The sequence below is a fragment of the Paramormyrops kingsleyae genome, chromosome 21, assembly GCF_048594095.1.
Source record: "Paramormyrops kingsleyae isolate MSU_618 chromosome 21, PKINGS_0.4, whole genome shotgun sequence".
In the NCBI taxonomy this organism is placed as follows: domain Eukaryota; kingdom Metazoa; phylum Chordata; class Actinopteri; order Osteoglossiformes; family Mormyridae; genus Paramormyrops; species Paramormyrops kingsleyae.
This window is the reverse complement of record NC_132817.1, coordinates 7,099,427-7,114,363: the sequence shown is the minus strand read 5'-3', so window position 1 is coordinate 7,114,363 and position 14,937 is coordinate 7,099,427. Positions and strand designations below refer to the sequence as shown.

At 48.1% G+C, this 14,937-nt stretch overlaps 1 protein-coding gene across 3 annotated transcripts in view; it reads left to right on the top strand.

Moving 5' to 3' along the window:
• The window catches only part of pld1a (phospholipase D1a), a 31,077-nt gene that overhangs the window by 12,656 nt on the left and 3,484 nt on the right, over positions 1–14,937 (top strand). For all 3 annotated transcript variants that reach the window (XM_023824416.2, XM_072704555.1, XM_023824415.2), the window contains 15 exons: positions 1,285–1,368; positions 2,865–2,946; positions 3,466–3,576; positions 3,801–3,986; positions 4,232–4,436; positions 5,975–6,103; positions 6,426–6,544; positions 6,791–6,904; positions 7,499–7,609; positions 7,695–7,783; positions 9,392–9,505; positions 10,796–10,845; positions 12,152–12,286; positions 14,585–14,738; positions 14,816–14,933. In XM_023824416.2, coding sequence (XP_023680184.1) covers positions 1,285–1,368; positions 2,865–2,946; positions 3,466–3,576; positions 3,801–3,986; positions 4,232–4,436; positions 5,975–6,103; positions 6,426–6,544; positions 6,791–6,904; positions 7,499–7,609; positions 7,695–7,783; positions 9,392–9,505; positions 10,796–10,845; positions 12,152–12,286; positions 14,585–14,738; positions 14,816–14,933 — 1,801 coding nt within the window. The remainder of the gene's footprint in view (positions 1–1,284; positions 1,369–2,864; positions 2,947–3,465; positions 3,577–3,800; positions 3,987–4,231; positions 4,437–5,974; positions 6,104–6,425; positions 6,545–6,790; positions 6,905–7,498; positions 7,610–7,694; positions 7,784–9,391; positions 9,506–10,795; positions 10,846–12,151; positions 12,287–14,584; positions 14,739–14,815; positions 14,934–14,937) is intronic.

The following is a 14,937-nucleotide window of genomic DNA, read 5'->3' as shown; positions in this document are numbered from 1 at the left end:
CCAAACTATATGCATCACTCAAGAGACTTATGGTAGTTTCACTTACACAAAAATGTTCTAAGGGCAGTAGGAAAAATGATTGATTCAGAGAGCTAACCAATCAGATTGTAGAGTAGGTGGGGCCAAGCAACTAGAGGAGGTGGGACCAACCAATCGCATGTCTTGGTCCCGTCTCCTTTAGTTGCTTGGACCCACAATCATTTTTTCTTCTGCCCTCAGAACATTTTGTCGTGAGTGAAGCTCCCAGCAGCACTCAAGGGAGCGTCTACTATTAACGGAAGTATAATCATTCGATATAATGTTACAATGTTTGAGAATCAGTGGGCCAAGTTGAGACATGGGCAACTGTGAGACAAGCTCTTCTGAGTTGTACAAACACTTTAACTTTCCCTGGGTTGGTCATCTGATACTTTCATTACCCAGAGTGCCGAGATGGGCAAAGAAACTTTCACGTTAATGAGGTCTCGGTGTCATGGGGTTGGGACGACCTCCCCCCTCCAATAAATAAAAACAAATCATGCCTGAAGAGAAAGGTGTAGGTGTCCCTGGTGCATGAGCCTAATGTATCCCCACCATGTTGCCTATAAAAATAAAGTTACTGGTGTCCATTTTTTAAACGCCTCCTGATTTTTACAGCGAATGTGTTAACACTGAAACTGAGAATGCAGTTCATCTGGACATCGTATGTGTTAATTCATACCTATAAATAAGATAATAATTAGAAGACCAGGAATGGAACAAAGGAGACGAAGTTTAATGATGAGATATCTTCAGTGAAGATTCCTTACAGCCAGTTTGGGTCACAGCCAATTTGGGGACATTATTGTTATTGTTCATATGAACCCGGCCATGAAGGAGAAACCTACACCCTTGTGCAAATTAATGTTTCAAGTGAATGCTCTGGGTTTTGGGTGCCTCCCTGTGTCATCGTTGCGTTTTGCTCCAGTTTCCCCCCACAGCCCAAAAACATGCTGAGGTTCATTGGAGCGGCCAAATTCCTCACAGGAATGAATGGTTTTTGTGCCCTGCGATGGATCGGCACCCCATCCTGAGATATTCCCATTCAGTTTTTATCAATCCACCAGGTCCTATATCTGGACCTAAGGCCAAAAGTATGAATCACTATGACTGTAATGTCTGTCTTAACTGTGGTCAGTATTTCGACGCGACAGCTTGTTCCAGTTCATTTGCACAAGGGTGTACTGTAGGTTGTAAGGCTGAAAGCCGTTTGATTCCCTCTGGTCCCGAACATCGGTAAACGACAAAACCGCCGTCTCACTGCAGGTATGTCAATGGGAAGACCTTCATGGAAGATGTCGCCGAAGCCCTGGAGGCAGCCAAAGAGGAGATCTTCATCACAGACTGGTGGTATGTAAGCTGGAAACGTGGGGGGTGTTTTGGGTAAGGGGTGAGGAGCATTCTGACAGGTCTTCCACATCCTGCTCTGAGAGAAATGAAATGCAAACTGTCAATTGTAAGGAAGGAAAGACAGGATGAAGATGGCCATGATATCACTGAGGCAGGGGGGCTGGGGGGGCTGGCTGTGACTGAATGGATCTTGCAGAATTTCTGAATTTGTTTGTTTGTGGACAACACGGCAAATTATGGTCAACTGGAGCGATTTAGACTTTGCTGCCTCCTCGCAGCACTAAAAGCATGTAGCATCGTTATTAAAGGGGACAGTGAGTGACAGAAGGGTTGAGGAGGAGGACAGGCAGCCATGGAAATGGTAGCTGAGCAATTCGGTCTCTCTGAGGATCCCTCCAGGGAAGCAGCGGGAGTCCTGGCACCAGGAACCAGGGCAGGAAAAAGCACTCTCTGTTCCTCACAGATTCCACATTCAGGCTGCGGGAAATGGAGCTTTAGCAACAAGCTGCACATTGAGTGCTGGGGAGGGGGGGGGCGGGGGTTAAGAAAGAAAGTGGGGGAGAGAGAGTGAGGGAGGGAGACAGAGAGGGGGAATGAGAGAGGTAGAACAGAATGGGTGAGAAAGGGAACAGGAGAGAGAGGGCGGGATAGAGAGAGGGCAGGATAGAGGGAGGGGGAGAGAGAGAGGACAGAATGAGAGAGGGAGAGAAGGGGAGGAGGGAGAGAGAGGGGATAGAGAGAGGGGGGAGAGTGAGAGAATGAGAGGGAGAGAACAGAATGAGTGAGAGAACAGAATGAGCGAGAGAGAATGAGCAAGAGAGAGAGAGAAAGTGAGAAAAATAAAGTAAAACAGAGAAAAAATTAAGAAAGAGAGTGAGAGTCACAAAGAACAGCAGCTATAACTCAGGCCCTCTTAGGCAGAGAGTGCCAGCCCAGGAGGCGGCTGGAATGAAAATCCTGGCACAAAGCGCTTTTAGAACCACAAAATGAGCTCACAGTGAATTAGAGGAGGAGCACAGGAATCTTGGCGGGTCCGAAGCCTGCCCCAGCCTTGCTGAAAATCTGCAACATTTCACTGCATTTCTTAAATCTAATTTATAAAATAGACATTACTGCCTATCTTTCCGTGTTTATCAACCCAGTCCTGAGGGATGCGTAAACAGTCCACGTTTTTGCTCCCTCCCAAAGCTCTCAACCAAACAAAAACCCTGAATACTTGGTACCGGTGTGCTGGGACTAAGGAGGGAGCAAAAATGTGGACTGTCTGGGGGACGCCGAGGACCGGCTTGAGGAACACTGTGGTAGGGGGTCGTGGTTGCTATGGCCAGGATGCTAAGCCCAGTTATATATTTTTGTGAAATAAAAAACTTTGATGGTTCTATAATGTTCATTTGAGTTAAGCCTGGTGCCTCCTTTTGAAATATCCCCATCACTAATCTCTGGAAGTGTGGGTGCGAGTTCCAGAACCTGACGCAGTGCTGCTTTGGTCTGCCTAGGCTCAGTCCGGAGATCTTCCTGAAGAGGCCAGTGGTGGAGGGTAACCAGTGGCGGCTGGACTGCATGCTGAAGCGCAAGGCAGTAAGTGCAGTGGCCTGCAGCCAGGGCAGGCTGGGTCAGTCAGCACCAGAACAGATGTTCAGCTCGGAAGGAGACTTCGGGGGCGTCGCATAAGGCTACCGCCTATTTTTATTACCCGCCACGATTAAACAAGGAAGCTTTTCAGGGCTCAAAATGCCAGAACAGTAAATACGATGGTGGCTGTACCGAGGATGAATAACCTTGCATCAAGGTTTTATATCTAACTCAATTTTATAGATAAACATTTCCATTTAAGCCAGTGTTCCCCAATCCAGTTCTTGGGGGCCTGCAGACAGTGCATGTTTTTGCAGAAATGTGGACTGCCTGGCAGGGAGCTTGGAGGGAGCAAAAATGTGCACTGTCTGAGTGTCTCATAGGTCCGGGTTGGGAAACACTGATATAAGTGGTCTATATTAATTGCAGCAGCCAGGGTCCAGATTTGGTACTTGAAGTGGTCTCCTTGTGGTCAGCCCTTTGGACCTTTAACTTTTGTATCATAGCATCTGCTCTCTCTTGTAGCAAGAAGGTGTCCGGATCTTCGTGATGCTGTATAAGGAGGTGGAGCTAGCTCTGGGAATCAACAGCGAGTACAGCAAGCGAACCCTGATGCGCCTTCACCCCAACATCAAGGTACCACAACTGGCTGGATAGCAAGGACAGAGGCCCGCGTTACCTGGCGTTGATGAGAACAGGAAAATGAACCACTGCATTTGGCTGATGAACCTTAGCTGATGCGTCATACCATCGCTGAGTCACTCTTTAAAAAAAGCTGGGAAGTAGATGAGCAGGTGTCCTTGTCTTCATTAAAGAGTGTTGAGTGTGATTGACTCCCCCCTCCCCCATAACGTGCTCAGGTGATGCGGAATCCCGACCACGTCTCCTCCAGCGTCTACCTGTGGGCGCACCATGAGAAGATTGTGGTCATCGACCAGTCAGTGGCCTTCGTGGGGGGGATCGACCTGGCGTATGGACGGTGGGATGACCGCGAGCACCGGCTGACAGACGTGGGGAGCGTGACGCGTGCCTCGTGCGCTGAGCAGGTGGGGGTCCCCGGGCCCTGCTCGGTGATGTGGCCTGCAGCTCTGATTTACTGCCTTTTCAAATCTCCCATGAACATCATTGGCTGTCTCATCTTCAGATCACTAGTTAAACCCCTATAATACTTAAGGTTGCTGTGAAAAGGTGATGCAGGTCGTGTGTCAGATTTATGTGTTTGACATTAGTTTCATGTCTAAATTTTTCTTAATCAACCATAAAGCCCACTGTGTCTTCTCCTATTTTGCAGCAATTCAATGCTGTCATCAACACATCACTCGACAGCGCCCCCTCCAGTAGGGGTAAAGCCTCCAGCTCAAACGACATCAAGCACCCGTCCAAGCCGAAGGGCATGGGCAGAACCCGCAGGTCCCGCTTCAGTCTCTACAGGCACCTGCACAGACACACGCGGCATCTTGGCGGCAGCATCAGCAGCCTGGACAGCGCCGAGGAAAGTACGTTCCCTGGCTCCGCTGACCCCACTGAGACACTGCTGACCCCTCTGGGACGTGGCTGATTCCTCTGGGACACTGCGGATCCCTCTTTGATGTGGCTGATCCCTCTGGGACACTGCGGATCCCTCTTTGATGTGGCTGATCCCTCTGGGACACTGCGGATCCCTCTTTGATGTGGCTGATCCCTCTGGGACACTGCGGATCCCTCTTTGATGTGGCTGATCCCTCTGGGATGCTGCTAATTCCTCTTTGATGTGGCTGATCCCTCTGGGATGCTGCTAATTCCTCTTTGATGTGGCTGATCCCTCTGGGACACTGTGGATCCCTCTTTGATATGGCCAATTCCTCTGGGATGCTGCTGATCCTACTTTGATGTGTATAATCCCTCTGGGATGCTGCCAATCCTCCAGGATGCTTCTCACCCCTCTGGAATGCTGCTCATCCCATTAGGACATTACACTTCCCTCTTTGTTGTGGATGATCCTTCTGGGATACTTCCAATCCCTCTTTGATTTGGCTGATCCCTCTGGGATGCTGCTCACCCCCTATCTGACATGGTTCATCCTGAATTCTGTGCTGCTCTCTAGCTCAGATTAAGTGTGTGTGTGTGTGTGCTTGGATGGCTCGAGTTTGCTTGACCAGAAATGAACATACTGATTTTCATTCCACTCTTAATTACTGCGACAGGGGGCAACCTGTGGAGCTGCAGTATTGAGGCTGTTCCTGCTGGTATCTGCCCCTTTTCCGTCTTCACGTGTCATTAGCACCCATCTCTGTATTCACCTGTGGCTCTTTGGCAATGAACAATCCCTATCGGTCACCTTAATTAGCTCAGTGAGTCAGGCAGCCGTCACTGTGTCTATGTGATGCATCTCTGCCCTCACTGCTCTGGCATCAGCTGCTTTGGGCTGCCCCTTTACTTGCTGTTCTGTGCTCTGTATTGCAGGCCTTACCATTGCAGGCCTTAGCATGACATCCATTTTTTTAAAATACAGTGTAGCCCTGTTATGTCCGTCTATGATGCTTGATTACTTTTATTACGTTGTTGAAAAATCTTTTCTAAACTTTGGGGGCAGCAGTAAATTTTAAGGCCTACTGTGTAAAAATATTCGTTTATAACTGCACTTTCGTTTATATTCGTTTATAATGGCGGAAGGTTGTAGGTAGGGTGACCAGATAATCCATGTCAGGGAGACACTTTGAGCTACTTCGGGTTCTACAAACTACTTTCAAATTGAAAGGCTCCTGTGCTCGGCTAAATAGTTCAGCTCTTCTTGTGCTTTGACTGGTTTGTTTCCTTGACTGAAAGACTCATCCAGCTGTTTCACATTAGCATTAGTGACACATGCATGATTATAGGAGACCAATCAGCACACAGCAAAAACTCAGTGCTCAAATGAAATCCAGGTCCTTTTAATTGAAATGGTAATTTACAATTCCTGTCGTAGCTCAGAGTGCCCTCCCTGACATGGATTATCTGGTCACCCTAGTTGTAGGCCTGATCTGTTGTCCCACTCCTCTTGTCCCCCCCCCTTCAGAAACGGGATCCATGCGCAGCCTGCAGACAGGTGTGGGCGAGCTGATGGGAAACACGCGTTTCTGGCACGGCAAGGACTACTGCAACTTCGTCTACAAGGACTGGATCCAGCTGGAGAAGCCTTTTGACGGTAGGCCTGGCCTGTGGAGCACTACTATGGCAGTTTGGGTCACTTCTGCCGACCCAGTCCGGTTGGGGCCACCCTGTTTGCCTTCGGAGTCCCCTGGTCTTTACTCACGGCAGACTTTATGATTCAATGCAGTTAAATAGCGATCAGTAAATTGGTTTGAACCGTGATGAGGTCTGTCCCAGCTTGTCACAAGGGGAAGAGATATCAAAGAACACGCCACGTTGGCTTCTCCAGGTCACTGCTTTCTGTAAGAGTTAAAAGGTTGGTCACATGTCATTTCCACCTGGCCTGGTGACAATGAGATTCTGACCCCTCCCCCCAGACTTCATCAACAGGTACACCACTCCCAGAATGCCCTGGCATGACATCGCCTCCGTGGTCCACGGGAAGGCAGCCCGGGATGTAGCGAGGCACTTCATCCAGCGCTGGAACTTCACCAAGGTGGGTGGGAGATCGCAGTCAAAGCTGTTTTATTTTATTAGTCATTGTGATCTGTGACTTTCTCTTTATCTCCATCTTACGTTTATACTCTGTTGTATTTTCACCAGTATAGTTCCCGTTAAAATAGCTACATCTATTCTGTCGATCGGTTTTGAAGTAAACGTCATCCAAGGGTCAGTCGGTGACCCTCTTTTTCATTGGTGCATTATGATTTATGCATGAATTCTCCATCCTGCCCTCTGTCAGATAATGAAACCGAAGTACAGATCGCTGTCCTACCCTTTCCTGATGCCCAAGTCACACAGCACTGCTAACGAGTTGAGGTACCAGGTGCCAGGCTGCGTCAACACTAAAGTGCAGGTACTACGTTCCGTACCAGCAACGGCGGCAGGAGGGTTCCCAGCCATGAGCTTGTACACAGGCGCTCACGGGAATTTTACTTACACAAAAATGTTCAGAATGGAAAATGATTGGTTCAGAGAGATAACCAATCAGATTGTAGAGGAAGTGGGACCAAGCAACTAGACCAGGCAGGACCAACTAGAGGAGGCAGGATTAATAATTTTTTGTTTTTGCCCACAGAACATTTTTGTGTAAGTAAAACTCCTGCAAGCTTCACAGACAACATGCACATGTTCAGATACACAAGGGAACACACGAATATTTCTCCTGAACTCGCCCGACCTAATGCAATGAATGATTCCCAAACACAAGACAAAGAAACTCAAGAAGAGAGGAAAAATTCTTACAAATGGCTGTGTGAAAGCTGCCTTCTTGGCAGGACAATCTGTTTCCACTCATTATTACCTTTGTGGGAAAGGTTTCTAAAATATTTCCTCATGAAGACTGTGAAGATCTACTCACAGTGATCCACAGCGCTGTCACAGTCAACAGTTCGACGTCACCGTCCCACACAATCGTGACATCAGTGTGAACGTTTTGTACGATCTGTAGGTTCTCCGGTCTGCCTCGGATTGGTCGGCTGGCATCAAGTACCACGAAGAGTCGATTCACAATGCCTATGTCCAGGTGATCGCTAAGAGCAAGCACTTCATCTACATTGAGGTACATTAGCACTTGTGGGTGGCAGTGATGGCGTGGGCTGGTCCATCTGTCCAAGTCTGTAAAGGTATTTTCTCTCCTCCTTTAGAACCAGTTTTTCATAAGCTGTGCTGACAACAGGCAAGTTCACAACAAGATTGGGGAGGCCATCATAGAACGGATCATCAGGGCTTACAAGTGAGTTTTGTCCACAATGACCGTAATATCTAGGATTAAAGCTCTAAAGTAAAATGCATGTGTTTATGGTGCTGTTTTCGGGATTATGTGTGTCTCAGTGGATTGTGTGTCTGAGCTTAGTTCAAGAAAGTTATAGGTTCAAATCCCGTGGCCGGCAGAGTAATCCTATCACCACTGGACCCTTTAGCAAAGCCCTTAACCCCCCCTGGGGTTGTTGACAGACTCTCCTCTCTGACCCAAAACTATTTGCATGTGTGTCTTTGACTCTGATGGTAAACAGGATGGGATATGCAAAGGCGATATGAATAAAATATTGACATTCTGTAATGAAAAGGTGCAAGTGACCTGCACTTCTAACTCAAATTGTCCGAGTCATGTCCCATTTTGTTCGAAACATTTAAGCTGAGCAACTTCTGTAAGACCGACAGTAAAATGGAGTTAAGCAACGGTAATATTTTTGCCTGTATCCTGGATACCTGGAAAGCTGCTTTTCCAGCCCGCCTGCGGTCTGGCTCTCGCTTCTGTGCTGGCTGCGAGTGAATTCCGGTCCGGAAAGGGTGCCTGGTGATCTGGAGACGAATATTAGTGAATGAATGGGAGAGCCTTTTTCTGTATTCACAGCAGGCTGTTTGGGCCACCTTAGAATGCTGTGCATCTATATCCACAACAGATATTGGTAATACTTCACTTAAATCACTCACGTATAACGCATTATAGATACCTTCATAAGGTATTATAATGCATTCATAAAGTATTATAAACATGGCTATTTATAAAAAGACAACACATTATAGCCATGCATATTATGTATTATGGAAGGTCTTTGAAGCTCTCATCTATTATACACTATAAATAATTGACCATTATAATGCATTATGAAGGTATCCATAATGCATTATCATGACTGCTTTAAGTGTTACTCAAATATTAAGCTATTTCAAGCATTAAATTTATGTTCTTACTGGCTCAGCTACAGCTTCTGGGAGTTATTTCCTGGGGTTTGCGGCTCTCTGTACTTCCTGCCGTCATCGTCTGGTAATTTTTTTATATTAATTCCACCCCTGCCCCTGCCTCCTCATATCCTTCCCTCCGAATCCAGGTTGCTGTTCTCTTTACCCTTCATGTACTTAACGCTGCTTGGGGTTTCCGACCCGCAACGCCGAGCTCAGATCTGCTTGTGGTTAGAGAAACGGCTCCGTGCTTCATAATTGCATCGGAAGCAGTAGTTGGGTCTCGCCAAGAACTCTCTTGTGAACTTTGACCTTTTCCCACTGTGGCTGGCTGCCATTTGCATATTTTGGCGCCGCGGTAACATGAATCTAATGACTCTATTGTTCCGAGGGATTTTCCTGATCCCGGCAGCTAACAGTATTTTCATTCATTTTCATGCTTCCTTCCTTTCTTAACAGTGTTGTTTCTGTAATTTGTATAAGAAAATGGGTGACGCACACACATACATGCAACTGAGGGCTATTGTCCGAGTGATCGCACAGCCAGACCAGTGCACCAGGCGAGCAGGGCAGTTGTCTCACTATATCTGGCCTCCTTTGGATTTTAGGTTTTGTAGGTGTCACATGGGCCATGACCCTTGACCTCTGTCTTTACCAGGGAGAACAAGAAGTTCCGAGTCTATGTGGTGACACCCCTGTTGCCCGGGTTCGAGGGAGACATCAACACGGGGGGAGGCCACGCCATCCAGGCCATCATGCACTTTAACTACAGGTGAGGATGACGAGGGTGAGGATGATCATAGTATTGGATCGGTGGACATATAGGATTGCAGCTGTAGGATTCATTGTGCATCATTAATTGTGTGAAGGATGACCTGATGAGTGAAATTTACGGAGTGGGAATTAATCTGTGCTTAGGATGATATCATCCTTGGCCGAGGCTCTTAAGAGAATGTCGCCCTCTACTGGCCACCCAGGAGAACAACTGCAAAGCATTCTTAAATGAGCGGCAACCTGCAACAGAGGCTTTGCGTTGCATTCTGCGAAACATGTAGACTGCTTTAAGGTGGCCAGAAAAACTGGAGCTCTGGTCAGCTTGTGTAGTGTGCAGGCATTTTATTTCAGCTTATGGCACAGATCGGTCAGAGAGTTGAGAGTGAGGTTTCACTCGAGAAAAACAACATGGCTCCCAGTGCCTTTTTAAACAGGCACTTCCTGGGGCAGTGGGGAAGTAAATGTAATATTTTCCACATGCATGGGCAGTCACACTTTCTTATCTAAATCCTCAGGCAGTAGATTTAAACATTGTTTTGTTGTGTTACAGAATAACTGAGGCAATTTCGAAGGTGACTGTGGACCAAAACAAACACTGCAGTGTTTTTCTAAAAGGGACTTTGCTCTGTCACAAGCAGCGTTGTGTTGTCGTTTTTTTATGGGCCTGGATCAGTTTATATTCGCTGGGTTTCTTCCAGGTGCATTTTGGCGGGCTAGAGGAGTTATATTTGGGCAAGGCAGGGCTGGGGGGTGGGGGGCAGGGGTAATATCCCTGTGACTGTCCAATGTGAAAAGACCCCCCATTTCCTGCCTGGATTTCTCGCCTTGTGAGAGTGGATATCCCGGGAATGTCCTTCCTGAGAGGCATGGGCACTCTCACCGCCTCCCACAGAAGGAGGATCTAGATGGATCTGGGGTCTATTCCGACCCGCATGCACATGTAATTTCAGAAAGTGCCAGTATTACGTAGTTTCGTATTAGGAAATATTTCCCGGATTTCCTGAGATCTAAGGTGGAGATCCCCGTCTCTTGTCGTCCATCCTGGGAATCAAGTTACAATGTTAAATCCCATCTCTTATGAAGCTTGTGCCTCTTCTGCCACTTCTCCACCCCAAAAAAAAATCCCCTCTCTGTAGACTGAGTGTGTCTAGAATTTTCTCAATCCCTTAGCACTGGAGGCTGACCCCAGAAAACACAGGACACGAGTCGGAGAGCAACCAACCATCACTGGGCAGATTTGACATTTACACTATTGATCCATTGTGAGTTTTTTCTGTTTTTCTTACAGGACTATGATCAAAGGTGATTACTCCATTATTTCCCAGCTGAAGAAAGAAAGTAAGTTGTTGATATCTTGCGTGTGTATGCTTTTTTTCCGATTAAGCTGTGAAGTGGCCAGAATGTGCTTGTTCTGAATGGGTGTTATTTTTGGGCTGGTGTGTAGCGCAGCGAGTTACGAATATGCGTTCAAATCTCTTGCCCCCTCAGTAGATCCAGCTCCTTCACATCATTTACGTACATTTATGGATGTCACTTTCCACCGCATACAACCCGAGTTGGGTGATGCTGTACCCTATGTGATGCCGGATAATCTAGGACTGAGGATGGCAGTCTTTACCTATAAGAAATCCACCTCCTTTCTGACATACCTATCCTGGCGTGTCAGACATGATGGCGGCCAATCAGATAACCCCATCGCTGCGGCCGGGGCTGGGAATCAAAACAATCTACAACTGTGACATTTTTGAGAATGATGGCGCTTTGTGATTGCAGTAGATGTCAGCTGACCTGTTTTTAAGGAACACAAGGGGGCAGGGGATCAAAAAAGGGGGGGTGCTTGTTTATCTGAACTCCCTACACATAACTTTCATCTCATATGGATCTGTTTCTCCATTTAAGAAGGTTCCTCTGCTGTGGGTTTTAAACTCAGGGCGAAACATTCAGTTGGTGGGCAGTTTGTTCCTTTGCAGGTTACAAATCGGTGACTCAGAAGGTTGCCAGTTTGAAACCTGTACTTGGCATAGTAGCCACATCCATTTTGGGCCCTTGAGCAAGGTTCTTAACCCCCCCGAAAAATTCTCCAGGGGTGCTGGTTGGACAGCTGACCCTGCAGTCTGACCCAAAGCTTTGCACTCACCAATGTATGCGTGTTTGACTTTAAAAATTAGCGCAAGGTGGGGTGTGTGTTTAAAAAACACATTCTGATGTACCTGCTCTCGTACTTGTGCAAAGAGCAAATAAGGCTTCATTTCATTCATCGGTAAAACGACCCTCTGGTGACCCCATGTGCACTGGTGACCCTGTTCGTTTTGGTGTGACCGTGAGAGTGTGTTGTGAGTGGTAGCTGAGGCCAGACCACAGGCGTACCTGTTTACAGAAATACCAGTGTGTGTTTATGTTCACAGCTCAGGGCTTTATGGGATTTGGTTTGGCCTTGGGGCCACTCCTCAGCTCTGTGTACTGGTGATAGATGGTGGTCTGATCATGTGATATGGGGACGGGGTCATGTGAGGGTCATGTGTCATCCTCGGATAGGGATTCTTGTGGGAGTTGTTTATACCGTTGTCTCTATGGAGTGAGTGGATTAACTTCATCTCCTGCAGTGTGAGACCAGTGAACTGACTCGATCTACTCTTCCCTGCAGTGGGGGACCAGTGGATTAACTACATCTCCTTCGGGGGCTTACGGACCCATGCCGAACTGGAGGGCCGGCTGGTGACGGAGATCATCTATGTGCACAGCAAGATGCTCATCGCCGACGACAACACCGTCATCATCGGTGAGGGCGTGGATTGAGAGGCTGACGGCCCTTTAATATCGAGTTTCCCCTTTTGGGCACAGAAACAATGGTCCCCACAACATAAAAATAGCAGGTTTTTATCACATTGTGGGGACATTAGTAATATATACATGGCCACACACACACACACACACACACACACACAGAGCATTACCTAGAGTAACCATGCTGCACTGCACATGTATAAATTTATTTCATAATTAATTTTAAAAAGGAAATTCTTCCATTCCCAAGGTTCCATTCATTATGTATTTTTATGCATTTTTTTCACATCAGAATGCAACTCTACATGTAGTCAGGGCTATGTTTAGTTCTTGGCTGTGATACTCTTGCACCCCCTGGTGCTTAGTTGAGGCATTGCACATGGTAATGTTTGGATTAGCACTTCAAAGTGATCTATTCATATATCTATTCATTTGAAGTTTTGATACTTCCAGAATCAACAATGCTAATGCCAAAGATACTGAAACAGAAATCAGGGCTGACTATTCTGTATCACAGGCAGGAGCGCAGTCATAATCTCTCTCTCTCCTTCTGTCTCTCTGGAGTTACACAAATCACACAGCGTTCTGGCAGCCAATTCAAGGGGCTCAAGTGTCCAAATATGTCTTATTTTTACCCTTACCTTCAGACGGGACATTAAGTGGAGGAAAGTTTTTGCAGCTAGCCCAAGCTGCTAATCAGACCAAGACAAAGAGCTCACCCCCATCCCAGCCGCTCCTCAACCCCATCCCAGCCGCTCCTCAACCCCATCCCAGCCGCTCCTCAACCCCATCCCAGCCGTTCCTCAACCCCATCCCAGCCGCTCTTCACCCCCATCCCAGCCGCTCCTCAACCCCATCCCAGCCGCTCCTAACCCCCATCCCAGCCTCTCCTCAATCCCATCCCAGCCGCACCTCACCCCCATCCCAGCCGCTCCTCACCCCCATCCCAGCCGCTCCTAACCCCCATCCCAGCCGCTCCTCAACCCCATCCCAGCCGCTCCTAACCCCCATCCCAGCCGCTCCTCAACCCCATCCCAGCCGCTCCTCAACCCCATCCCAGCCGCTCCTCAAACCCATCCCAGCCGCTCTTCACCCCCATCCCAGCCGCTCCTCAACCCCATCCCAGCCGCTCCTCACCCCCATCCCAGCCGTTCCTCAACCCCATCCCAGCCGCTCTTCACCCCCATCCCAGCCGCTCCTCAACCCCATCCCAGCCGCTCCTCACCCCCATCCCAGCCGCTCCTCACCCCCATCCCAGCCGCTCCTAACCCCCATCCCAGCCGCTCCTCAACCCCATCCCAGCCGCTCCTAACCCCCATCCCAGCCGCTCCTCAACCCCATCCCAGCCGCTCCTCACCCCCATCCCAGCCGCTCCTCACCCCCATCCCAGCTTCCACAGTAACATTATACACACAGGATGCTGAAAAGTATTGTTTTATAATAAAATATACTATAGCAGTCACAATACTATACGGCAAGCATCACGCCTCTCTCTGGGGGGATGCATGGCTGTCCTGGTGTGCGGTAGTGTCATGGACTTGGACATCCATTTGGTTCACCTGTGCCTCATTGCCATTATTTACTTTAGTTATTTATTTACATGCTTTAGTTAATTATTTACTTTACTTTAGCCTCAAAGTTCATTCTGTCATCTCTCACCCCTCGAGTCTCAGCCCTCAGCCGCGACCTTGGGTCCTTTTCCTTTTTATCTGGGTTTTTATAAGACTGTCTTGTTTTTTTTTGTTGCTCCATGCTGTATCAACTCCTGTCCCCAAATGAAACCCCCGTCCCTTCCTGTCATCCCCGTGTCCCTCGGTGCTCCTCGCTGTACTCCCCGGAGTGAGCGTCTCTCTCTGTGCACTCCTGCCTCCGGAAGCCTGACACTGCAGGCAGGAACGTCTCTCACAAACAACAAACAACATGAATAAATAAAAAAACAGACTCACTAGGCTGTCATAATTACTATAAATACTGACTGCAGATGAAAGACTCTGGATGAAGTGAAAGCAATCTCAATGAAGACAGGTAATGGCACTTAATGCATCGCTGGAATCAGATTAGTGTGGATTCCTTAGGTGCCAGATCTTGCCGTCATTGAATTAGCCTGCTGTCGGACTGAATCACCCGGTCAAAGATACACGAGGGAACAAAATGGCCACGAGCATTATCTCAATCTTCATTCTCCTTCATGATTCTCCAGGGAAGTGGGTTTGCTGCAGTCCACCGTTTCCCTTTGAGGTGACATTTACAGGAGACCTCACCCGTCCTTTTTTTTGGGGGGGGGTTGTTCCAGGTTCGGCCAACATCAATGACCGCAGCATGCTGGGAAAGCGTGATAGCGAGGTGGCGGTCATCGTGGAAGACACAGAGATGGTGGACTCTGTGATGGATGGACAGGAGTACAGGGCTGGACGGTTCGGCCTGCAATTGAGGCTCGAGTGTTTCAGGCAAGTTCTTGGAGGGATTCTGAGGGAGGGGTACGAAGCAAGCAGACACCAACAAATTCACTCTACTTGCCCCACAGGACGATCCTCGGCGCCTTCGCGGACCCTACCATCGAGGTGACGGACCCCATCAGCGATCGCTTCTACAAGGAGGTCTGGATGGTCATATCAGCTCGCAATGCCACCATTTATGAAAAGGTAC